General features: G+C 38.1%; 1 protein-coding gene across 3 annotated transcripts in view; it reads right to left on the bottom strand.

Moving 5' to 3' along the window:
- Positions 1 to 27,911, bottom strand: part of ARHGEF3 (Rho guanine nucleotide exchange factor 3) — a 140,950-nt gene that overhangs the window by 68,884 nt on the left and 44,155 nt on the right. For 2 of the 3 annotated variants that reach the window (XM_072876245.1, XM_072876246.1), the window contains one exon: positions 25,640 to 25,706. The exons of the other annotated variant lie outside the window; for it this stretch is intronic. In XM_072876245.1, coding sequence (XP_072732346.1) covers positions 25,640 to 25,706 — 67 coding nt within the window. The remainder of the gene's footprint in view (positions 1 to 25,639; positions 25,707 to 27,911) is intronic. 3 annotated transcript variants of the gene reach the window in all.

Genomic DNA, 27,911 nt, shown 5'->3' with positions numbered 1-27,911 from the left:
TACACTCATGAGCAACAAATCACTATTGGCTGTGATGTACACACCAGAAGGGATGATAAGGCAGATAAATTGTAAGAAAAGCAACTACATATTGCATGAGTCTGGGACAGCCTCCACAAAGTAGGTGCAGCTTGCTCTACCTTATACTTTATTGTGCTAATCAAAGGATCACTCCTCACTTCATTTTAGCTCTTCTACTTACTGAAAAGTAACACACACACAGAGATAATCTACCTAACAACATGTATATTATCCTATTCTTGTTACCCGGAAGTTTGCAAGTATTATACTATTTATGTTCTTTGTACATTTGTCCCAGCAGCTATGCAAGACAAGTCATTTCATGCAGAAATTGTAAAACATCACCAACCGCTGCAGTTAAGATTAATGTTTTAATATTCTAAGAGCTTCAAAGGCTATTGTCAACAGGGGAGGAGAGGGAACACCATGGCAAAAAAAAAAAAAAAAAATCTCCAATAATTGAGCTACCAGATAAATTTCTTTGCCCATAATAAGTGGATTAGAAGCAAAGATTGAGTAGATATTGTGCAGGGAGCATAAGGTCCTCATTAAATGAATCCCTGGTCTTTGTGAGCATCTTTTACCCAAAGGAGTTACAAGTCCTGTCTCAGTTGCCATAGCACAACGCAGCTGACCTCTGCATCTCTCATGTTCCAGAAAATTACCCCTTAAATGTTGCTCTCTACTTTATGTTTTAAATCACACAGCACATCAAGTAACACAAACTTGACTCCATTTTGATCTCAACAATTTGGTGTGCGTTCCTTTCACAAAAGATCCTAGAAACACAGTGTAATAGCTTTGGGATGAATCCAGAAGAATCATGTGATAAAGCATTGTATGTATCGCACACATTCAGAGTGGAATAAGCTTCACTGCAAAGCCAAGGATCTTTGATAAAATTAATTTATAGCCCAAATATTGAAATCAGTTAAGTGGCATATTAATGAAAAAGTTGAACTTCCTGAGAGAATTTAAGTAAGCAGTGCTCTTGAGAGGTTCAAATATCTATTGCACATATTGCTTGAATGACAAATAAACATATCAAACAATTCCTAACTGCATCGTATCGTCTTACAGTAGATTTTTCATACCAGCTTATATTGTCACGCAAGACTACATTAAGCCAAAAAACACAACGTGTGAATCTTTATTCAACATGACACCTGCACTGGCCCAAGCATAGCACTAGGGAGAAAGGACTGATTTCTTAATTCCATTTTATTACCTTGCACATGAAGTATCCCTAGTTCTTGTTAATATTTCTTACAATTATCTATGGCTGTACCAATCACAAGTTTTAATACAAATTAATAGCTTTTTGAGGACTATATGGCTTGAAGAAGCATGTGCAATAGAGAGAAGGAAAGCCCACTCCGAGTGTGCTATATTAAGATGCCATACACTAATAAATCCGTGAGTTTACCCATTCAGAGATCTTACAGAAAATTGCAGAAGATTTAAGCACAAGCATGTCAAGGGATAAAAAAGTTGAGGCCCTTACAGATACCTGAGCATGCCTGAATTATACACACAAGTTATGTTCCTTACATGTGTAATACATAATCACATCCTAATATACTGCGTATGCATGTTGTTTTATCAGAACCACGTCCAGTTAGAGATTGTACCAGGTTTTGTTTTAATTAAAATCCAGTAAGAAGCTCCAACATATTATGAATACTGTAAAACAGGGATAAAGTTGTAAGACATGACCGTTAGTGGGCCCTGTCTTCATACTTAGGAAGCACATTCAAGCTATCAGTGTGAATATTCCTGAAATTTTAAACTGAACTATCCAATTAGAACCCATCCCTATTATAAATTCAGAGTAATAATATGAAAAAAATAGAATTGAAAGGTAGTATGCTATCCTTATACTAGACATGATCACTCATTATCTCCAGTGTATATTAATTACCTGAGTAATGCCATACTGCAGCACTGTATTAAATACAAATTACTGTGATTACTCCGTATCATGCTATGAGCAATGGACAAATGCCACCTGCCAGCTCACTGCAGAGTATTTCTTTATTAGAACTTGTATGTACTTGAAACAAACTACATTGAAAAATGTTATGAAGCTGTTTGCCTTGTTGGGAAAAAAGGACAGCTTGCAATGCTTTGATAACTCTCCTTTTCTGCACAATATTTATAGACCTTGAAAAAGGTGTACATGTCTGTGTGAAAAAAGTATACCAATAACAAATAGCTATTCTGAATAGAGCTGTGTCTGTTTTCTGGCTGACCACACAGCTGCATTACGTGCATCTGAATGTGCACCTCTAGACTGAAAAACACTTTGTATCACACTTGGGGTTTTTTTTGTCTTTTGAAAACAAAACAAAACCAAACCAACCAACCAAAAAAGCACCCCCACAACCCCTAAGTCCCCAGACCACCATGGCTGGGTGTGCAACAAGTTTGATTCTTGATCCACATTTGGGACACTGTTGCCTAAAGGCTGTGATCACATCCACAGTTCCAACACTTGCTGGCCTTACCATAGCAGGGAAGAGTTGTTCTCAATAATTCTCTCACAGGACATGAGAAAGTAAGATATCCAATTATATATTAAAGCAGTGATTTAATTAAAGGAATTAGAGCAATAAGACATTGTTATAGGAAGCCTGGATTAACATCCTCTCTCCATCACAGGGTTTTAGTTATCAATACCAGAGATTTATATGTTACCACCTGGGAGATGAAATGCAAACACACACAAAAATAGCTTGATAAAAAAACCCATCCTGTGAGGGGAAGGAAATGCTTTTCAGAAGAATTGCTGACTTTTGCTAAATCATCTATCCATTCGAATTGCTTAGAAATGTGTCTGCACACAGACTGGCATCAAAATAAATAATCATTCAAGACAATGTATTTGCATAGGCACATAATATCCTTAAACCTTCTAAGTCAGAGAGACTTGTTTCAAAACAAAACACAAACCAATTTACTTTTTAAGCCTTTTTTTTAATACAGAAATCCGTTTAACAAATGAGGATCCATTCATTCTACCGAAATACTTTCTCCACCCCCCCAAAACAAAAAGTCTAAAATAAAGAAAAATTAAAAGCCGTTTAATCATTCTGTATTTCAAATTGTTTTCATATTAAAATATCTTCAAAACTTAGTCTTTCTAGAACATACATCTGGGCACACCTCAACACTGCTAATTGGAAGAAAGCAACTTTGTAAGAAATGCAGTTCTAATATATGATTTAAATAAATGTAAGTAGGTAGAGGTGCATATACATACACACACATATAAAAACATATATGTGCATATACTTGTATTTGTATATGCACATGGATATATCATGCACATTTTTTTCCTTTTTTTTTTTTTTTTTAAAAAAAACAAGGCAAGCATGCCACAACATGTTCTACTTCAGTTCCTCTGAATGTCCTATTAAGATTTTAGAGGAGGGAACTATGTGATGAACTAAAAAATACTTGGGTAAACATTGTTAAGTCTGAGTTAAAGAAACAGTTTTCCATAACAGTAATATTGCAAAGTTTCTTTAAAAGGATTTCTAGGTGGCAACATGCAAGTTAACATATTTTTTGCAAAGTTCAATAATGAGAGCAATTGTAGACTCCCAATCCCAATTCTCATAACAGAACATCATCACACTGCATTTTCAAAGGAAAACATCTAAAAAGGCATGAATGTAAACATATTTTATGTCTCTATTTTATACATGAATGATTTCCTAATCAATTGCCTACTTTTAGGAAAGAAAATTGGGTCATGAATAATGACTCAATGAACACATTAATTCATTAATGTATAAACACTGCATTTTTGCTAAGTCTGTCCTATGTAATAGAAGTTTAATCAAAAAGTAACCCCCCTGAACTAGACAAAAAACAAAATTTGCAGTAATACAGAAAAAGAAAAACCATTTAGCCAACAAAATTTCTTATCATTTTTACTGGTGAAGAAAAGGCAAGAAGGGATTCACTGTTCTGGGTTTATGCTCCTCTCCGGTTTATGGTACACTACTACCAAGGACAACCCAAAGGACAGTATCTCTACCAGACTGAGTTAAAAACCAAAACCAACCAAAGAAAAACCATTTGAAGAGATCAGGTATAGTCAAAAATAAAATCCAAAAGGGATTCATGTGGAAGGAGCGGGAGAAAACAGACCAAATACTTAACAAAAAGTCAAACATCATAGGCCAGAAAAGGTTCAAGCCACACTCCAAAGGGCAGACTACGTCTGCATGAAAAGCAGCTCTACTACATGGGTTTTTTTAATTTTAAAAAGCAATCAGCATCTCCTTAGCTGAAAGCTGTAGCTCTCAATCTACAAGGAACCTTCATATCGAAAGCCTGATGATGGCTTTCTGCACCAGGGATCACATTTGGTGTTTAGGCAGCTGGGAGTAAGGCAGGAACATATCATCATTTTCTGTCTATGAAGATGTCAAATCCCAACAACAATCCAGACTTTCATGTGAATGTGAATTTCATGTGTATAAAAACTTGCACTGTTTTTATACAGCATGCCTTCAAAAAAAATCCAGTTAGCTTACAAATTCTCTTGATATGTAAATCATTATTATCAGCAAAATCCACGTGTATACATTCAAATATACTAGCGATTCTAAGCACCCTTCTAATTCTTAAATACGTAACTTGTACAGAAGCTAAGTTCAAAAGAATATTTAGACACTACAATTTTCATCTTTTTTCCTTTGTAGTTTGTCAGTACTTCCACACCCATCCACAACATGTTGATCCCTCTCTTAAAAAGCCCTGAAAAATACCACTTGCCACAACCAAATTTATTCCTTTAATGACTCCAAACCCTCCACCTGCTGTTGCTTCTATGTCATAAGATCTGTTTCAGATTTTCACTGTTTCCACTTCAAATCACATTCAAATGATCTCAAAGGCATCAAGCTCCCAGTTAGTTATATCAGAGTAGGGAGGATTCAGTCAGGACACAGAGACCAGTGATGAGGCACAAACAGTACAAAACAGATGTGAAAAGGTATGCAAGAAGTGAGGTAGGATGAAAGAAATAATGACAAACTGGACTGGGAGGGAAGTATTTTGAGTTCTCCAGATTTAATAATTTAAAATGTTTCCAGAAGTTTCACAGATGACAGCCTGAAAACAAAAATGTTAAAATATTTCAGACTAGAAAGTAAGCATTTTGGTCTTCCTCATACAACAGGAGGAAATTCTGACCAAATGCTTCAACATTTTTCTCACCTGCTGTTATCACTCAGTTAAAATACATCTTGGATCCAGCTTAAATTGGGTATAAAATTACTAGGCAAAAGATTAATAACCTTCTATCTTAAGGTTAGCCGAATAATCACTAATTTAACATTTCCTGCCACAGGTGGTGGGATATAACATGACAAAGCCGACTTCAGAAGTGAACTAGAAGAGGCAGCAGTGGTGTCGCGTTACCCAGCTTCAAGCCAGAACGCTGGCGATACTGAAACAAGAATAAGCTTCACGTAGGATTACCCATTTTCCATCTTATCACGTTACTATTGCACTGACATTCAAGTGCCTAAGATGAAATAAAGGTACAGATGCCAACAAAAAGAACTTTGGCCTGGGTGATACAATGCACAGTTCTAGAGTGAAGCCCGTACAGAGGGAGACCACGTCACATTCATCACATAAGCATCTCTCTGCAATAACCAGCTAGAAGCCTCTGAATTTCCTGTTGAATATGGTGTTCTCCTAAGTTTGGTTCAGAGCTAACCAACTACAGTTTCACAAACAAGTGGTAATTCATTCCCTAGTTTAAGTTCAACCAGAGAGATGATTAATCTCCTGTCATCTTTTAAGGCCAGCCCTCTTTCCCCTTTACCATAGCCTACCACTCACCTTCATGTCAGTACCATTACTCCTCCCTGCTTACCTTTCACTTCCGTGGCCGTACCGCTGACAGTTCTAAGAGCTTGACGGCATGGGAAGACAACAGCATCTTAAACCAAGTTTTCCCAGAGCATAGTGCCTTTTTTTTTTTAGCTGAATGATCATACATGCTTTTTGGGACCGTAACTTCAGATTACTGAATTCTAACACAAAATTTAAAAAAAAAAGAACAGAACTTGCTACCCTGCATTCCAATATTACAGTTCTTTAATGTTATGTTGGCAAAAAGAACTTGCTTAAATGCTAAAGAGAACCAAAAATTCCTTAGTTTTATAATAAAACTGGTTTCCACGTACATTTCCGCTGCCCTCTACTGTTCAGAATAGCAAAGACATTACAGGTTTCTTCTCAAGAGTAACACAAAAATCTAAACAAAAGCTTCATTCCTTTTGAGGGAGAAACAGTCAGAGATGACCCGATCACACAGTTTGCACCAAGTCTGGTACAAAGCTTTGCCGGTTCTGGTTCTCACTCTGCACAGGTTCCGCTGGCAGGCTCTTTGTATATTGGTGTTAGTAACAGAACTTGCTTGTTCTTGATGTCCCAAGCAAAACAAACAAATTAAAAAAACAGACTCTGCTCTAATTCTGTTACAACACAGCAGAAAACTCTGAAACGGAGGTGAGGTCATCTATGACACTTAAGACTTTGCCACTGAAACTTCGGTATCTAAGCACTTCTGAGGAGTCACTCACATCTCTCCAGACAAAATGGCAGGTCCTTTTCACCGTTCTCTGAGCACAGAGAGCAAGCTCTGTTTCTACAGTGCTTATCGTGATGGAATTGAGATTTTTCCGGTCAATGTAATATAAAATGAACACTGAAGTGAACAATGAAATGAAAGTTATATTCAATGTGTTTAACATTAACAACAGGAAATGGGTGTGCATGTACGGGATGCTGTAAGGACAAGGATCAGCACAGCTTTGTTTGAGGACTGGTATTTATTCTATCTTTATTTAACCTTCTTCCTTCCCCTTTTCGGAAGACGGGGGAGAGTATCAGTCACTGGAATCTAGCAGAGAGTTAAACATGCTGAAACTTTTTCACCGTTTACTGTAAAGTCTGAATCAAATTCAGATAAATAAGTTACATACTTTTATGTCTCTCTCCGTAGTTCTTTGTTACAAGTGAACAGCAATCTTTATTACATGATCCTTTCTCAGTCAGAACTTGAAGACTGCTACATAAGTTATGCTTTTAATTAACACTTACAATCAATATCTAAGGATTCTAAATTCACCTAGCATATAAATAAAAACTAAGATGCAATTTAAAAGAGTCCATACACTATCTAGATTCATCTTCTGTTCTTCTCACACTTTTCAGCTGGGATCTGTCAGATCCAGTTCTTTGTGGCCCCAAGTAATGTAATCGGTTAACATGCAAATAATACCTGGATTCCTTTGCCTTTGGCAAGCTGATGTGATGAAGTTGCAGTTCCTAGCCTTGTATGTTTGTGTTGAGGGAGTTTATTATGGGTCTAGTTGTAAAAGCAAAAACAATCAAAGTTAGGCTATTTTAATGCTCTAACTCTACCCTTAAAGGTTTTGCGCACTTGAAGGCATGGGGCTTCCTCTGACTGGACAGCAATGACCTGTACTTGCCACCATTGACCATTTAATCACAGCCATCAACCACCACTTCTGGTTCCAAAATTGCTTCATCTGTGTATGTAAGAGGTATGACTTTTTTTCTTGGAACAAAAATCATAATGAAATTTTCTCACTTGAAAAGCAGATTCATTCAAATGACACTTTATTATTATTTTTATTATATTATTTATTTTTTAGGTTTCAGATTTTTACTGTTTGTCTGTTTTTAAGAATCCAATGGAGCTTCTCATTGTAAAAGAGAGCTTGCATTGCTGATGCTGTGCACAGCACTGGAACCACATACAGCAGAATGAAACACTTTCCATAAACTAGGTCTCCATGTGGCATTCAGTTGGCTTACGTTTGCCTAAATGCAGTAATCCCTTATTGTTCTAACACTCTACTGCTAGTCTGCTCTCCCCCAGCCTCCTGCATTCAGCATCATCATGCTGCTGTACCTTTAAAACCACAGACAGGTTCCTGCATATGGCTTTTCATCTAAGCACCTCAAGTGCTCTTCTTCAGCATCCCACAGAATAGATAAAATGGCTACACCCAAAATAGATTTTTCTGCAGATAAAAACAATACTACTTTTACTAAAGTTACATGTTGCTATATCTATTTTGGGGTTCAATATATATAAACACACACACAAACACTTTAGCTCCATTTCTCCGGAAACAAGGCTTATGGGATATTGGTCGATATCCCTGTGACTCCTGATTCTCAATTTATTTTATTTTTGTAGAACTTGTTGCCCAGTTTCAACCAAAATTGACAAAGAGATAAAGACTTCAATCATTTTGGACAAAGCATATAGAACAGGAGATAGAATTTGCACCCAACTTAAAAGATTTTGAAGTGAGCTCTGCAATATTAGTAGATGCTAAACAATCTGTGTGGTTTTACTTCACAAACATGCATGTCCCTGGTTTTCCATGAAAACTGTGGCACTTACTAGATTTCTTCTGCTACAAATTTTCAAGTGAATGATATCTAAAATACATACTCACAGCAAATATGCATATTAAGTACATCCAAAAAACCTAACCAATTTAACAGTATGGCAGTTAGTAATCACCAGTCCCATTCTTAAGCTATTTAATAAAAACTGAGAATTCAAACATATAACATCTATTAAACTAATTTTCACTGTTTAATAGCTCTTAATTTCTCTGACAGTCTTAAACTTTCCGAGCCTGTTGCAATTTTGATTTACCTTTCTTAAATATGACTTAAGTCAGAACTGCATACAGCATTCCAGATAACATCTAAAAAACATTCTGTGCAATAAATTTATCACAGACCACCTCTCTCACTATTGAAAATTGTCACAGGGAACGTTAAAAAAAAAATTCCCAATTAACAATCCAGTCTTAAGCTTCAGTATACTTAAGTCACATTCTCCACAGCAAATCCAAGAGCATACAGGCCCTTGAACACACCCCTGACTTGCTTGCCTTGCACTACAGGCCCCACCTTTATCACATGTTTCTAAGAACTTCAAAATACAGTTTTATTCAACATAAACGCAAATATTTTGAAATAACTTTGCTTCTTAAATAAGAGGAAGCTCTCTAGTTTTCCAGCTAGTGGAAGGATGCTACAAACTGGGACTAGAGCTGCAAAGTCAGAGATCAGATTTGTGCTCTCGTGACCCTAATGTGCTACTCTTATTCACATAGTAACAGCCCAAAACCAAAATCCCACACAAATCATTAAGAACAATCAAGTATTAAATGCTAACCACGGCAACATGTAGAACAGGTCAATGTGTACAATGCAGCTCTTTCTAAATTATGCTGAAAAGTTTGAAATGACAGATTTTATAATATAATTGCATACTCTGTTCTACTGCTTAATTAACATTACAATCGGGAAGCGTTTCCCCCCAAAATATTTAACCTAAATCTCCCCAGAAATAAGCCCACTTATTCCTGTGCTACCCTTGGCAAATACAGAGAGCAAGTACCAACTTTATAATTGCTCCCACACACTCAGACATAAATGTATACTTGTACCTCATATCAGGTCTTATTTTTCTACACATGACATGCACTAAATCTTTTAAACTTTCTTCACAGGCTGTATTTTCTACAGTTGTCGTCAATCTTGCTACTTTTCTGTCCACATCTTTCCCAAGTGCAATGTCTAAAACTGCACCCAGTTTTCCAGGTGATACCACATACACATGCTGCAGAGCAGAATCATTACGCCCTGTAAATACACTGTAAATAGGATCTGTTACAGCTTTCACTTTGACAATGGATAGACTTATGCATATAGCTATAAATGTTCCCATTTAAACCCTACCATCAGCCAAAATCCTCATTTTCATGCTAGGAGACAGAGGCAGAGATGTTTACACGCATGTGATTAAAAAGCAAAACCAAAAACATAAAACCACCATCCTGCAGCAATAAACTACCAATACACAGAGAAAAACAAACCATTGTGCTCTGATATTCCCGATGGGATGAATATTATCTGAACTTTTAACAAATTTCTTCCCTTACGGAAGGCAAAATTTTGGCTTCATTAATACCCAATTTTAAATCCTGGCATGCTTGGAAGCAGTATCTGTGCAATTTCAACTTACTACAATGCCACAAACACAAACAATAAAAAGTAACACGATCCCGAATTTACACTTACCTGATGATGCACAAAAAAGCAACACCACACCATGAGGTACTTTGTATTGTACTTGGATTTTAGGAGGTTTCTTAATATTCAGCGTGACAGTGAAAGCCTTTGCTACAAAGGAGTCCCTATGTCTCTCCTTCAGTTTTCAGCAGGAACTCCTCCCCATGCAGCCACACAGTTTGCTCTCGCTTCCTGTCATGCAGCGGACTCAAAGTGTCAGCAGCTCAGTGATATGTATTGTCGTGGCTATCGCTGTTGTGGTTTCTCCTCATAGATTGCTTCGAATAATATTTTAAACAGACAAAAGTGTTTTAAAAATTGCTAACAAGTGAATGGCACCGGTATGGTAAAGGTAAAGACATCATTAACGTGTTTTTAAAGTAATAGGTAGGTCTTTAGGGGCTTTGAGACTCAGTACCTGAACACAGTCCATCTCCTACCTGTGCAATTCTCAGTCTTAAAGGGCAGCAATAGGCTTTAAACTCAAGGGCAGATAACTATCTCCAAATGTAGATGCCTCAGAAAACAAAACAGTGGTAGGCACTGGGTGGAACATTTAGTTCACAGAAAACTTTCAGTATTTCAGAAATTGAGGGGTCTGCTGAGCGGGAGTTCTTAAACTAACAGAGGCATAATGGCAAGAACTCAGCACAAAAGGTTTTAGAATCAGCGAGAATCAGGGCTCAAAGATGAGCTTGGCAGAGTGCCCAAATTTTGCATGTGAGGGTGTGCCAAGGAAGTGCAAAGTTCAATTTTATCGCTGGTAGTTTGATATAACTGATGAAAGAAACTCCATTTTTGCTGATTCTCCACCAATCCAGATAAGCAAGCCTCTAGCAACTGCATCCTATGAAACCCAGTGAATCTTCGTTTCAGAGGAGTTTGGAAAGCTACATACCTTAAGCATCAAGAAAGCATTCAACTCAAAGTTATTGCTGCCTTAAGAATATCAAATAAGACTGTTGCTACATCAATGACATAAAATTTCCCAGTCCACTTGAAGTTTCAAAGCTGTGGATCTCCTCCTGCAAGGACTCCCTGGACACATACATGCTGGCCATCAATGTGATTGAGAACTTGAAGTCAGTAAACTTACAGGATTCGGTTCCAGACTTGTAATCCAAGCTGCAAAATACAATGCTTCCTTGAGAGTTCTTACATTTGCATGCCAAGGCATTCTTCGGACAAGAACAACTGAGAGACCAACCTGCTAATAATGAGAGCCTTCAGTGGTCTCGCTCAAACTGCCAGCTAAGTCACCAGCACTTTCTAGTACATATTTTCCTTTAATAAATACTCAGTTAATTGCCTCTTTTGGCCATCATATTAAGTTACATTACTTCAAGGTAAGAAAAACTAAGTTTAATGAGGTGCTTATCTCCAAGTTACCAAAATACATAACTTCCTGCACATTATATGAAAATTTATATTTGCATATGATTCACATATACCAGTTTCGATGTGCATTTGAGCAGCCCTCTTCAAAATCTAGACATACATAGATATCAACTTCCCTTAGCCAAAGTTCACTAGAAAACAATGCAAAATATCAACCCCAAAAAATGGAATCCATAATCATCACAAGTGATTGAAACACAGTGCTTTATATGGCAAGTAAAAATGAGTTATCTCAAACAGCTTTCCTTCATCTTTCCTGCGCCACAAACTGAATTAACTATTTTGGGCAAGTGAAACTTGTCCTCAGAAACTAGTAAAAAGGAACTACTGAGAGATATATGAGATTTGGTTCTGTGCTGGTTGTGGCTGGGGTAGAGTTAATTTTCTCCATAGTAGCTGGGATGGGGCTGTGGTTTGGATTTGTGACCAAAACAGCGTTGATCTCCCAGGGAGGTTTCCGTCACTGCTGAGCAGTGCTGGCACCGAGTCAAGGCCTTTGCTGCTCCTCACCCCCCACCAGCGAGGAGGCTGGGGGGCACAAGGAGCTGGGAGGGGACACGGCTGGGACAGCTGACCCCAACTGCCCAAAGGGACATCCCACACCATATGGCGCCATGCTCCGTGTATAAAGCCGGGGAAGAAAAAGGAAGGGGGGGACGTTGGGAGCGATGGCGTTTGTCTTCCCAAGTCACCGTTACGCGTGATGGAGCCCTGCTGTCCTGGAGATGGCTGAGCACCTGCCTGCCCATGGGAGGCAGTGAATTAATTCCTTGTTTTTTACTTGTGTGCACAGCTTTTACTTTCCCTATTAAACTGTCTTTGTCTCAGCCCAGGAGTTTTCTCACTTTTACCCTTCTCATTCTCTCCCCCATCCCACCGGGGGGGGGCGAGCGAGCGGCTGGGGGGGCTGAGTTGCCGGCTGGGGTTAAACCACGACAGGTTATTTTTAAAGCATATGTGGACTCTCATGTAAAGAGCAAGTACAAATACAGGGAAAAGTAAAATCCTAGAACTTTTCTGATCCTTTGTACACACACTGCAAATACACAGCAAAAAGTTTGAGTGCTTTTAAAATATTTTCTATACATTCGTAAGATAGTGCATTCTTGGTTTTAGAAGACTTATTCATTAGTCATATCAGAAGACTGAATACGTTCCTACCACTATTCCAAAGAGACTTTTTTGTTTGTTTAAGACTTAAGTAATACTTGTGTGAAAAGAAAAGTTCAGGCAAGTATCCATAATGGACAAAGAGAAACAGCTGAATGTATTAGTCAACTGTTTCATTTTAACATACCAAAAAAATCAAGTTTTCAGTGTAATAAACATAAGATGAATACTTTTTTGTATACACACACAGAGATAATTGCTTCACGTACCGTACATCCTTACACCTCACTCTTGATCTGTCCCTATCCTGTTCAATCTTTTGTGACTTGTTGAGTTGTGCAAAATTCTGCATACTCCCATTAGGCAAGAATGTCAAGACAAATTTGAATTTGGGTAGCAAGCTAACAGCAATTCCAACTCCATTTTTAAAGAAAACAGGTCCTTAGTGAGCTGGTACAATCTTTCATCAGTTCAAAACTCAATTGGAACAAAAAGTTTATGCTGAGCTTGGTGGAAGAAGATAAAAGGTGAAACTGCTATCAGTCAGCAACCAATTGCTTTGACAAGAGCCATCGCATCTCTCTGCAGACAGAAAATACTAATTGAAAGAATCTTCAGGAAGCAGACATTTTAGGCCAAGACTGTAAAAAATTACTCAAGTATTTCCCTTTTGGGGTACTGTAAATGCTGTTGGCCTGTCTTCCCTGCCTAAAGATGAGCTCAAGCCAAATCTAGACGCCTTCTTTTCAGACCCTTCCAGCAGAACACAGTTTATTTTTCAAAGGAAATCCATATAAATTCTATATATAAGCCTGGAATTTCTTTCAAGGATTCTTTCCTTTCTCTCTATTAACTTGTAATTAGGCTGTCATTAGATCAAAGTTATTTCTTAAACAATATTTCACCCCATCACAGGAAACCCTAATCCTTTGCTATCAGAATTTGGTGATCCCTCACCCAGGCTCAAATATAGGGGTGCAAGTTTTTGAAGTATTATGGTTTTCATAGGTCTTAAATTGCACCAAAGATGAAGTTAGGTAGGCAGGCACTTTTCAGTCAGATTTCCTGGTAACATTCAGATTTCCGTATTCCATTTCCTGGAGACCACAACATGCAAACACTTTAACTTGCTATGCTTCTTTATATTCGCACTTGGAAATTTCTTAGGTCACCTGTAACCTTCTGCCTCAGTAGCCATCAGAATTTAAGAAGCCTAAAGGCAGCTACCACAGATTTCAGCCTAGTGGCAGGCATGAGATTGGCCAACCGGACTTCTCATCAATCTAGTAAACAATGTTTAAAACAATCTGCGCTCCCCCCACCTGTATCAATCAACACAGATTAACAGGATGGCAAAAACCGCGCTCTACCCTCTGAGTAAATAAAACATTGTATTTGTGTTTCTTCCCCGCAGCTTTGCAGTCAGCCAGCTCCAAGGTGCTCTGCACTTTGTTGACAGCAACATCAACAGCATCCAGCTGAAAGAAAGCGCGGCTTGAACTTACATATATTCTAAACCCCCACACAAGTACCAAGGAAGGAAATCTAAGACATCATATCTAGACTCCAGGCAGCAACTGCCTCAAAAGACTGAGATCAAGAAATCATAGTTGACAAACTCAAACTACATAAATATATGAAAGCTGTTCATTCAGTGTCCTTGCAGCTATAGCACTGCTGCTCAGTCCAATGCAGTAATAAAACATGAAAGGAAACAAGATAGCACCATGAACACAGGATCAAATAGCCAGAAATATCCACAAAACTGTGGATAAAAGGAATTAAATATTACTATAAGTTTGGTTTACAGGAAGAGAGAATGCACACGGGGTATTAGTGATTTACATTCAAAAAATATCTGACAACACTTTGAGAAACTTTCCTGCCTTAATATTCTCACATGTAAAATGCCCGAAACGCAGGGGTGGCATAAGGTTAAAGTCTATCAGATGTTTATGACAACAAGCACATGGTAAGTCTTTACTCAGGCAGCATTCAGTCAGTTTCCAAGTATCTTCTGCAGTTTCACTGTTGCTTTCTTCTCTATAGTTCTTAAGAGTAAGGAAATAAAAAACCAACCAACCAACCAACAAAAAAACCAAAAAAAAAACCAAAAAAAAACCCCCCCACCAAAACCCCAAACATTCGTTCAGGGCAGTATCCTACTGCTGCAACTAGGATTTTAAACTGTACAACTAGGGGGAATATGCACATCTGAAGTACTGTGGTAGGAAGACAAGTAACTGTCCCTTTTTCCCTCCGGAAGCCTAAGCAAGTTAAATGCAGGTTCACATGCAGCCACCGGGCCATTCAAAAAAACCTGCAGCTACCTCCCTCTCTTCAGAAAGTGGGCTGTAAGGGGGCTGACTTCAAACTTTGTGTAGCAGTCAACCCGTTCTTCGATTTACCTATTGGTAGGAGAGGAAAGCCTCCACAAGGCTGGCGTTTAATCCACGTTTACTATTAGATATTAAATTAATATATATATATAAAATCCTATTACTCAGAAGAAAGATATCAAACTACTTAAATATTCCTTAAAAAAAAAAAAAAACAACAAACAAAAACCAAACAAAAAACCCCCACAACTTCTGAGGCTTTAATCCATTTCAGTAGGTGACAGCGGCATAAGGAAAGCAACTTACTTGAATTAAGCTATGAGGGGGCTGACGATTTTGTGCAAATAACAGGTTCTGCACTCTTCAACAAAATATTATGACAAGACAATAAAAGGTCATAAGAACTTAATTAACCAGGAGAACATGCAAAAGCTTGCATGACAGTAATCCTAAAGAGATGACATACTGGTTTTGGTCCTGCTTTTGGCCACCCTACCTACAAGGTAGTTTTACGGTACATACTGACATCACTTCTTGGACTGCCTTTGACTGTATTTTACCTGACTGAAATCCCTGGCTTAATGCCTCACGGGCTTGAACACTGGCCTCTGCCTAACTGGCATGTGCTAGGAAGTGGCCTGGCTGTGTCAACTGATTCCTAATTCTGTAGTTACAATCAAGCAGAGATCCAGAGGCTTGACCTGACTCCTTCGAAGAGCTGGGAGAGATGCTCACTGGTAGCAAATTCTCTGCAAGACTTGAAATTTGCTCGTCCCATCTCCCATAGTGCAAATTATCTTGAGTTTGTCATTTCTCACATATACTCCCAAAGATAACGATTTGGAGAACTCTGAGATGATAGTTCCCAGGACGTGAAAGATGGTCCTGAGTTTCTGAAGATACTGGAGTTGTGAGAATGATTTTTATTATTGCTTCTCTGACTGCAGTAGCCCAGGAGCAAGTGCCGCACCAAACTGCACCAGTCACTGCCCAACTCAGCACCCTCAGAAAGCGCTGCAATCTCCTCTCCCATCTTCTTTTAGTATCCTTCCAGTCAGGGCATGCAATCTAATCTTCTTGTGATTGCTACAACTGCCCTCATTTTGAGACCTTTTCACAAGGCTACTGGTCTGCTTTGGACTGGATGTGTCCGAGAGGACACAGTGATTGTTGAAAATTAGGCTACTTCTGTTGAGGATGTTAAGGTTGTGAACCACTGAAAACTTGAAGCAGTGCTTGGAAAAGAAATAAGCTTTCCAAATTCAGTAGGGAGCCTGCTGGCACACAGACAGATTGAATCCGTTTTCTCATTGTGCATTTTGAGTGTTTTAAGGATGCTAAATTTAACTCTCTCTGAAAAGCTTTACAATTAACCACAATCTAGAGAGAGACAGCACCCATGTAAAATTTTTGAATCAAAAGCAATATAATCAATATTTTTAAATGTGCATTTTACAGTTTTAGAATGTTACCTCAAATCGTGTTAGGATCACATTATATGCAATGCTTCATACATCTTGAATTAGATGCAATATCCCATTTCAAAACACGTAGCAGAACCCAGGAGTTACGAAATCTGTCATCATGAGTGGAATTCAAGGGCTTCAACAGATCTGAATCTTCTTCAAAACTTGAATTTAGTATTATTTAAGAAATGTTACAGTATGTTCTTACAGAAGTTTAGATTATAAATTCTTTAGAGAAACAATAGTTTATTATTATGTTTACATGATATCTAGCAAAATGGAGACCTTGTTTTCCGGTTGCTACTGTAATAACAAAATTTGTTTCCAGGCTGCTATAAATAAAAGACACCATCATATTGCTCTTATTATGCAGTTGTGTCAGATTTTGAAAGATGGCCATAATTTTTAATTGCTGTGTGCTTTTCTAGCCACAGAAAACTGCATTAGCTTTCAAGAAGAATCTTGTTCGTATGTTTAGTTTAAAAATAATTAGGACTCATTCTAAGACTGTGATGTCTCAGAGCAAAGCTGGCTGTGAAAGCACTTTTACATTTGGGATGAACAGCAGCCTTCATACAGAGTACCAACAAACCCACTCAGAATGCTTCTTCCAACTGAAAATGTCAGAGGGAATTCAAATTTCCTGTTCTTTTTCCATCAGCTCTTGAGGACTGTTTATAAGCTCTTTCAGAAGTTCAGAATTTTCAGAAGGCTTTCCTTCTCTCTTGGTCCTTAAAAGATTTTGTTTAGCTTTCTGTCACAACTACAACTTGGCAACCTAAATCAGAACCAGTGGAACTGGAGATGGAGGGACAAATGTTTGAATAAAACCTCTGGTGCAGCACAGAGATTTCCCAATCCCAATGTTTCTGCATATGATGCTTTTGCAACCTTTTCCAAATGTGTAGCCCTTTTATTTACTTTTTATCTAAAACTTACTGCATAGTTTTAAATAGTACTATCTAAGCACTGCCAAATTGGAAACTTCTACAATCAACTTTGACTGACCAGTGAGTTTTTACAGTACGAGCACTAGGAAATTAGACAATAGACCATCACAATGATTTGGTTAAAAGGTAGAGAGTGATGTTAATAACATATCTTTGTAACAGGTTGTAATAACACCGAGTTCCACTGCAAGCATCATGACTAGTAAAAACAAACAGAAAAGCAATTGAAGTCCATGCGTACAACCATTCACGTCCACTAGTCATTTTAAAATAAAATTGCTGATCTGAAATAGTGTAACATCAATAAAATACCAATATGTAGTTCAAAACTGTTTCCAAAGTGTTGGTTTCTCAGACCAAGTGGCATCAAGTTCAGCTGGACAACAGCATCACCCTGTTAACCACCACAAGTTTCTGAAACAAAGTCATAGGAAATAGTAATTTCACATCATGTGTTCTCAAAAAGCAGCCACTGGTGGGGTGGGGGCAAACAAATACAAAGAAACGGGCAGAGTTTGGTTTGAGTTAAACTGAACAGGGGTCAAGTTCATCTGCTGTTGAACAAAGAAAAGAACAGTAAATGACAGCAGGAGTACAAGGTAACACCCAATCTATGATTAAAGACAGGAAATCTGCTGTATAACAGAACATCAAACTTAGCCTAAGAGAATGACAACTGGACCTATCTGCTTTATCACATGTTGCTTCAAGCTCAGTATTGTTTGTATGTGCAAAATAGCTGGCATGATGGGTTTATAGCATATACAGAATCTTTCTACTGTAAATAACAAGCCACACCCGGAACAAAAATAAACTTGTTATAAAGCACTTATAAAGATCCATAAAATAAAGCCCTACAATGTTAACAGAATGACTGCATAAAGTATTTTTCAGGAAAGTATCTATTCTGTGAAAAGATAACATGAAATAAGAAATCCTTCCAAATGGGGGATATCACAGTATTTTCATTATCAGAAAAACTCAAAATATTCATTGAATAACTGAGCTTTAAGAAACAGAATACCTACCCTTTACAATACAAATAATGATGGAAAAGTCTTGCAGATGTAAAAGCCTATAACAGGTTCTTCATTTCAAGAATGCATTAGCCAAGTGCTCTGTAACCAGGCTTCAAAATTCATGTCTCAAGAAACATACAATCTAAAGTGTATTTTATATAACTAGCATGTAATTAACTGGAAACTAGCCCTGTAAACTAGGTAATTGGACAGGTTTAATGGCTATGTACTTCACTCAGATTATTTTAGACATAAAAACTGTGAAAGTGTAATAAAATAAAATAAAACACTGAATTGAGTTAATGAAAACATTGCAAACTCCTAAGCATTACAGCACTCTCTAGATAGCATGAGCAGTAACAGCTCATAAAACGTGCACAGGTTTTACTACCCAAGTCCCAAACTACCAGAAACCTGGCAAAGTCTAAAGGCCAGCCTGCATCATTCTCCTTTATAAATAATTCATTTATAAATAACTCATAGATGTCTCTCCAGCACATGTTAAAGTACTACTATATGCGAAGAACCTTGTAATTTCCACTACCCATTGATCCTACAAAAAGATACAGCCATTCATCATAGACCTAAGAACTAATATATCAATAAATCATGTTCTGCTGGAATTTCAAATAAAACATTCTGACATAACTAACCTAACATCACACACTGTTGATGGAAATTATCATGGTAATTAAACCATGCTGAGTCAGCGCATCAGTTTGGAATAATACATTCTTGCATTCTTCAAAATTGTCTAACTGGTCACACGGAGTTGCTTTTTAAATTCAGTGTATACATTAAGAATATAACAATTCTGATGTGTGTTTTGGAACTGCAGATGGAATTGACTGCTATCCAGTTACGCAAATGCCACACAATGAATTTCTGATAGCATCTCTATTTGTTTGCCAACATAAACCTTGCTGTTCCAAGAGAAATTAGTCCTGTGACTAATCAACAACAGTTCCAATGGTTTGTTCAAAAACAAAACCAATAATAAGCTAAAACATTTAAAACTCCGCCCATAGATTAAGCAGGGAGACATCAAAACCAGCTCTTTTACAAATAAAAATCAGTGTCCAGGCTGTCTACTTGCTACAGTTTATAAGCTCTAGTATTCTGAACTATAAATTGTGTATCGTGGAAGGGAATTTTTAACACTCCTATTGCCCCCTACACTGCTGCTATCAACAGTCTGAAGTAAAGTTTCCCTGCTCCTGCAATGCTCCAAAGAAAGAACTGCAAGGCTACAGTGAAACTCAGCTTGTACTAAGCTCATTGTACAGGCTCTATGTTTACAGCATCCATCTTCTACATTAAAGCAGAAAGACTTACAGAATTGCTTCTTACCACTTCTAATAGCAGGTACCAGAGACATTCTGGCCCAAGAAAGGTCAATGCTGGACAGAGGCACAACAGCACCTCCACAAAGGCAGAACAAAAGCAAGCCTGAACAAAGACACTAAAAGAGAAGAAGTGCTGGGGCAATTAAACTCTGAAACGGGAGAGCTTGCAACCCACTGGAAGAAGAAAGAGGAAGAGATCTACAAGGAGCAAGTGGAGCACGGGAATACATCATCTGTTAGAAAGGAGAAGAAGGAATATGGAATTTGTACTGTTTCTTTTCAAAGAGAAAGGGGGATGAGACAGGCCAGGGATCAAGCATCCACCCAGCATCTCTTTAACCTACTGCAGGAGGTCAGAAGAACCAGAAGGACCCTCCACAGAGGGAAAGGGACACGCATACAGCACCAGAGCAGGCGTGGGAGGGCAGGGATGCCCGCGGGACTCCCCCACGTGGAGGAGTCTTCCTATGACACATGAAGGAACTACTGACTTAAGTCATACGAGGTGTAATTATTCCACTCACAGCTATGCTTGCAATTATGCAAACGTTTTCCCCCCCTCTACGGAGGAAGCTATTTAAATTGTGCATACAAAATACAAGTACATTAAAATAACAGAAAACCACATGTGCTTTTTCAGGTATATGATAACCTGTGTTTTAAAGTCATATTGGTCATACTATGAGATAATAGTATTTAGGCACATTTGATCTAGAGGCACTAGTGCATAATTTTGCTTCAGTAAGTATGACTAAAGACCTGTCTGACACCACTTCTAATAAGTGTCTGTTACAGGTAACACCATTGCTTAAGCAAATGAGTATCAGTGGATTAAGCAAAACCAGGCAGAATCCAGCAAAGATAAAGAGGTGCTTTCTGTGGTAGAATGTAATTATGTAATTTATGTAATTAATCATCAAGTTAAAGCTAGGAAAGAACTTCTCTCTTAGCAACTTTTATCTTCTTTAGATTCACATACCCTGAAGGGAATAACTGCAGTCTGCCAGCCTGCACAAAACAAACATACTGTTTTGTAAATACTGTCTGAAGAGTGTGGAATTCTTCTCATCTGGCATGAAAGACACCTTTTTCACCACAAACACACTTGCAGCAAAAATATCAAAGAAACCACTTACACATCTAAAATTGACCGTCAGCATGTTTAGCACATTTTTATGTGAGGCTTCTTATAAATTAGATCAGCCTTCCTCACAGGTGACCGCATCTGCAGCTTGGTTAGTTAAAAGCTTTTGCAGAACTAAAAAGGAAACAAAAGAGGAGGAAATAGGAAGAAGCCTAGTTGCAGTAAATTATCTTCCATCTTCAGGCAACTGTACACCAAACACACCTCAAAATATTTCAAGTATAAAATGTTGGTTTAGATGTTACTATTTATTTATTTTTAGCACTAAAGTTCTTCAGCCGAATTAGGTGTATAGGGGAAAAAAGTAGAGAAACCATCATAATGGTTCAGATGTTCATTTAAAATACGCAAGAAATGATGCTAGCTCTTTGTGGAACAGTAGAGAGAAATATCAACGATAAGCAAAGACAAAACCAGCATCCTCTTCAGTTATGCCTACAATCCCAATATTCTTCACTGATCAGGTAACCGCTTTTCTTTTGATTGTCTGGCAGTTTCTCCACAGCCATCTGAAATGTCATCAAATGAACAGCGGGACTGCTACGTACCACTGCTTTTGCAAATGTATGTAAATACGTCATCAGAAAAAAAAAATAATGCAAAGAATTTCAGTAACATGGGCCCACCAGTCACATAACTAAAGGAGTCTAGGAAATTATCCTGCTGGCAAAAACAGAAAGTGGGTGATTTTTAAAGGAGCAAGAGGGGAGACAGATAGAGAAGCTGAAATCTGAAACTCCTCAGGAGAGATTCTTAAGCCTTCTTGAATTCTGACCTTTCTTATAAATAAGCCTGACTACTCCTACTATGGAAAAACTAGCACACAAGTGTGTAACTCAAGACTGTATCATAACTAGCAAACAACCACAGAAGCTTTAATCCTGACATCTTCTAACTGCACGTGCATGACTGTACAAACATAATCCTCATTTGATTGAATGCTTTCTTAAATAAAACTCTTTCCCACCCTACAGGCAGAACACATTATTTCCATAGACACTAGGAGCAGCATATTAAACTGCTGTCTCTTACGTATAAGCACCAAACAGTGGTGCTGAGGAAAGCCTTCTATCTGCATCAAGGTTTTAAGGGAAAGGTGGCATGGAGATGAGAAGAAAAAGAGCAAGGGTTAATGGCAACCAGAAGAAAGAGCAAAAATAGGACTAATACCAATCTCTGTGCTACAATCTGTGCTGTTCTTTTCTTTTTATACATTATTGACCTGCCTCTGAATTGCCCCATCCCATCAGATATTCACACCTCTTCTCCTTACCTACCCCTGGCCACAAATTGCTCCGCACCCACATGGCATCTTTATCTTCCTCGAGTCAGTATTTACAAAGGCTGAACTGATAAACCATTGTGTTTTATAGAAGACTTCTGCCTCCACTCCATACTTCTATCTCTCTGCCTTCACACTCACTAGCTTTCCTCCATTTCCATACTTTATCCCTCTCCACTCTCTCTCCTACTACAATTTTCACTGCTCTTCGCTTTCCCCATCCTGACTATTCCTGTTCCCATGCTGCAGCTTCCCCCTCTTTCCTTCTCCAATCCTATACTCAGCATCTTCCTTTGCTTTATTCCTTTTCTACTCCAAGTACCACATCCACCACCTAATCTCCTAGGTTTTGGTTTTCCCATTACACTGTCCCTCCAGTTTGTGATGTTCTTGTCTCCACAGGTTCTGTGTTTCTTTCTCTGAAATTACAATTCTCACTACAAATACCTTCCCTCTAAAATAGTCTATTTGCTGCCTGACTATACAATCTCCTCAAAGACCAAATTAACCTGATGCCTCATGTATACGCAGGAGGAGCATATAGCAGAGAAATTGCACTGCTTTGTAACTTTAAGCCTAAATTTAATCTAAACAAGGATTGATTGATTTATTTTTTTAAAAAGTAAGTTAAAAACCAAAATCAAAATAAACTCTCTTCTCCCCACAGATAACTAAACACTGCCCAAAGTTCTGGAAGTAACTCCTACCATTATCTAAAAATGACAGCATTGGTAGAAACACATACATGATATCATCTTGACATGTAAATCCCCACTGAGAGAATGAAATATGATCTCTAACCATGGGGCTCAAAAGAGCTGCTCAACATGGAAAAATGCTTCTTCTGATAAAATAAATTTAAGCAAAGAGAGGAAAAGAGAAGTGCAGAGGAGTTTCTTTGGTAAACGTTTAGCATCTAGGCCTTCCTTATCTTACTTTGAGGTTTACATTGGTGTGTGTTCAAGGATGCTTTAACACGCCCACTTTATCAGCATGATACAGAGACATTTACAACCAGTGAACTGACTGCAAAGTGAGGACAGGTATACAAACACAACATTGCCATTTGGTGCTTAACCACTTCCTTCTCTTTTATTTTTTGTGACTGTTGAAATGATCCTGTATTACAGTCTGTAATAGCATAGTTGTTTAAAAAAAACATAGCTATGAATAAGTCAGCTCCAGAGCTTTGTTTGTTATACTCAAGCATGGCACTGCTCCATTGTCAACATTAACTTAGTTCTTTTACCCAATAAGTTACTCCTGTTTGAGAAAAGACATCAAAGTTAACCTTTTATCATTCACCACCTGTATGAAAACCTTTGCGACTTCAAGTCTGCTTATTAGGCTTTTCATAACACAATTTTTCCCCCCATCAAAATAAAGTTGATGCTGACACAATGCAAACATCAATGGAGACTTGGCGCTCTTGTCCAGTGCTCAACTGTCTTGATCTCTTTAAACGCTGACACCGTGAGCAACTGATACAGGTTCTTCCCTTGATGTAGTAGTTTATTTCAAACAAATGCCTTCTGTGAAATATTACAACTATAGAACTTGACATCTGTGTTAGAGTCCCATAAGTTTCCTTAAAAACAAGCTGGCAGACAGCTCCCCCAGATCTTCATTTCTACCCATGAAGGAAGCAGTCTGAAGATCCTTTACTCACTGCCTGTTTTCTCTAATCAGGCTATAAATACTACCTATTCCCATCTCCTTTCAGGTTCTCTATTTCTCCTCTTGATTCTGAAGTCTTTTACTCCCCAGTTCTCTCTTCTTGGTCTATTAGCCCACTCCACCTCTGCCATGCAGCTTGGATCGCTGACTTCATGCCGCCACACTTACCAACCCCAGACCCTTACTCCCATTGAGCTATTGCTCTCTCAACTTAGGATCACTGTTTCTCCAGCTACAACTCATACCTACAACACTCTTCCTACTACTTTCATACGTCCTCAATTACTTTCCCAGCATAGCTGAGAATTGGGAGAAATACTAGACTCAATGTTACTTTTAAACTGGCTCTGAAATTTATAATTAATCTACAGATTAGAGGCTGTAGGTATTTTCCCTGCATTCTTGACCATGCTGATGTGAGGGAACTATTTTCTCAGTAACACTGACAACTTCATCCCTGTAGTTTTGTGGTGCAATGCAAGAAATAGATGGTGAAAATAAAAAGCTCACAGTAAACAACAGTGGATGCTCTATTTAAAATATCAAATTAGAATGCAAAATTCAGTATTATATTTTGTGAAAAATATTTTTCATTTTCATGAAGTTTACCATATTATGACCAACACAGACCAGTAAACGCATCAATGCCATTTACCCTTTCAGCAAAGCATTTAAGTAATGTCCTTCTACTTAAATCTTTTGTTGCAAGAAGCCCAGAGAAGCTCAGAGAACACACATTTATATGCTCTCCTGAATAAAAAAACTAAACGCTTTAGATTCACTATAAATCAGCCCATATTACAGGTAATTTACTGTTTACTATACTAAATGAAGTTTGCAGGGCAGGAAAGACCTTCCTTTGACCTAAAGGCTGCAGTAACACTACAACTTAAGATACAACATGCAGTGACAACTCCTCCGCTGCCCAGACTGTATCCCAAGCTACAGTACTTACACACGTGGCAAACACACCATTGCCATTTGAAAACCGCCACCACCACATTCAGTTTTTCAACAAATGGTGTGGAAGGCTTCACAGGTCAGAAGGGACAGAGAGGGGACAACACGACTCTTTGAAAGAATTAATCTGCATAAGAAGCACACCTCTGAAACCTGAAGCAGACACAAATAAAAAGCTTCTGACACCTCCAGCAAGTACTAAGGTTCTCGGTTGCGCTTGCTTTCCTTTTTCATGTACCTTTTCACTCAGTTACTGTGCGAACACACGTGCTTCCATATTTCCTTCCTCAGCCAACCAAACAGAAATAAAACCTAGTCCCTGCTGCCTTGTAAGAAATCCATGTAATTTTTGTTATCATTCTCCAACTGTACTTCTGCAAAATTCACATATACAAGCTTTCAACACGTAACTTTACAAATCTCTATATTAAACAAGCACTTAAAAAACAGTACATATCAGTTCAGTTTTGCGGATTTATTTTCAGATATGAAAACACTATTTTTTTTTCTTTTTAATTCACACTGTACGTTAACCCACTTACATTAAATGACCTCCCCCACCCCTCATAATAAGTCAGCCAATCACATAAACAAAAGCTGGGTATTTAGGCAGACTTTCAGGAGGTCACAAAATTAAAAGTTCCATTTTATAATGGTTTTGCCATAATTTTAGTACTTGCAGATCGTGTTTTAAAGACAAAGTTACACTGCAACAGAATGAAGCACAAGGGAATATTACAGAGTATGAACAAAAGAACACCAAACTTACCCCTCTGAAATTCCAGCCCTTGGTAGAAGGAAACAAGGAAAAATTGTTCTGTTGCTGCTGTTTCGGCCTGCAAGATGAGGCAAGGAAAAGTGTTTACATTTTCAGCGGTCATATTTTCTATATCAATAACAGAGTGACAACGGAGGGGAAAAGAAAAGCACAGGCTTCGGGTACCAAGACACCTTAGATTTCCTTGGCTGTACTTCTGACAGGTTTCTCTCTTCAGTTTAGTTAAATGTTTTAATTCAGATTGAGAGCTAAGGGACATGGCAGCCTTACAAGCCTTCAGAGACCCAGTGGCTTGATGTCTGACAACACCTTATTACCCTACCAATTTTCAACAAGCAGAGACAACCCTGCCCTGAACAGTGTGGGTCTAGGAACCTGCAATTAAGTCATGTGATGCAAGATGGTGCAGCCTGCCAGCGGTACTAGATGGGACACTAAAGAGCCTTTAATCCTAACAGCGAAGCTACGCAAAGCGCCAACGTAAAGCCAGCTAGCCATACCTTTGTGTGACGCTAAAAACTAGGGAAGCTGACTTCAGTTTTTACTCATTCCAAAACCTTTCTCCTAGCCTATAATTATCGCTGTACAATTATTTCTGAAAAGTAACCATAACATTCTCCACTTCGCTCTTAATGAGTGCTTTTCACCAGTAAGATCTTAAATTACTTTACAAAGGTAGGCAAACATTGCTGAGATTTTACACATGAAGTCAGATCAAAGCTTGACTGACCTGTTAAGTTCACCAAACCAATAAATAGTTTGGTGGCGCGACCTAAGTGCTGAGCACACTGCAACTCCAACCATGCAATTATACAGATTAGAGAAGCGATCACAAATAACAACAGGAATACAAAAACTTGGTTAAAAAGTAGCAAATTAAATGGCTGCCTGTCAAACCTCACCATCCAACAATAATAGGACAGATGTTTTGCAGTTAAAGCACTGGACTAACACATGAAAGATCTGGGAGTCGTTCCTTCTGCTTATAGTTCCTGAAGGACTCCAATACACCATGCCCCAGTTTGATTCTGTAGAGTCAGGGTAGCAATAGTTCTGTCTTTTTTCTGTCTTCTCTGTTTTGGTGTAAAATATTTGGTGTACGGACATTTTTCTTATTACGTGCATTAAAACACACCATAGAGCTGTGATCACAGTAGACATGTTTTGATGTCAACATAATGCAAATAATAAACTATAATCATGACAATTGAGTCCTTTTTGTAACATCAAAGGTTGAGGTGTAAATTTTCTCAGTTTTTCACTCTACCAGCCAGCCAACCAGGAAGAATATCAGTATTTGAAGCATATTGATAAAGTCATTAAAAAGCACAAGGCAGCATACATCACAGACTTCACCGTTAAGACTGTCCCACTAATAAATCCTCCTACTATAGCTTTCTAAGTTAAAATATTATGAAACTGAATTTCTAACCCAAAAGCCTCACTGGAACTGGAACTGCATTATGAAAAGAGAAAAATGTGATTGACGAGCAACTTACACAAATTATCAATTGTCCTAACAGTGTTGCGCACCCTTTTTATTCACAGATTATCTCACACTAGAACCAGAGACAGATTTTCCAAAAAGTACTGTGAGCTTCCTACAGAGCTGCGCTCCTTAGTCACTTTCAAAAAAAAAATCTCATGTTTAAACTTACATTTCCACATTTTTTTCTTTGATATTTTAATGCTGTTCATGCATTTATTTTCCCAGTTTATTAAGAATTGCACTAGTTCTATTTTAATCAAGCTGAATATAGGAGAAACAACAGACATTTCCACTTCAATATAGCAGGATTTATGATAGTTTGACAACAGTTACAAGGGAAATGAAAACTTCATTTAAAATTATCTCTCCCCACAATCATTCTGTAACAAGAACTAAGAACTCTGTAATAAGCAATAAATTTGTTGTATCATTCATCCACACTAAACTGAAGGCCATCCACTAGAAGACGCCTGATGACTAACCATTTGTTATCATCAGCCTGTACCTTTCCCATTCACTGACAGCACCCCAGACTACACAACAACAGCCAGTCTTTATAGAGAGCAGACAATATTAAATCTACATTTCGCTGGTTTTCACAAGAGGTATCCTCCTTCCTTATCTTATCAGTCAAGAACGTTACTCCATTTTGGTGAGGATGAACGTCTCTATTATTCACAATGGTACGATAACTCCTTTATTTTTAATACTACTGTAGTGTTATTAAAGAGCTTTAAGTGCAGACTAATCAAACAAGACAGTTTTACCTGGAGG

The sequence above is a fragment of the Ciconia boyciana genome, chromosome 11, assembly GCF_034638445.1.
Source record: "Ciconia boyciana chromosome 11, ASM3463844v1, whole genome shotgun sequence".
NCBI lineage: Eukaryota > Metazoa > Chordata > Aves > Ciconiiformes > Ciconiidae > Ciconia > Ciconia boyciana.
Note: the sequence above shows the minus strand (reverse complement) of the source record. Positions and strands in the feature narration are given on the sequence as shown.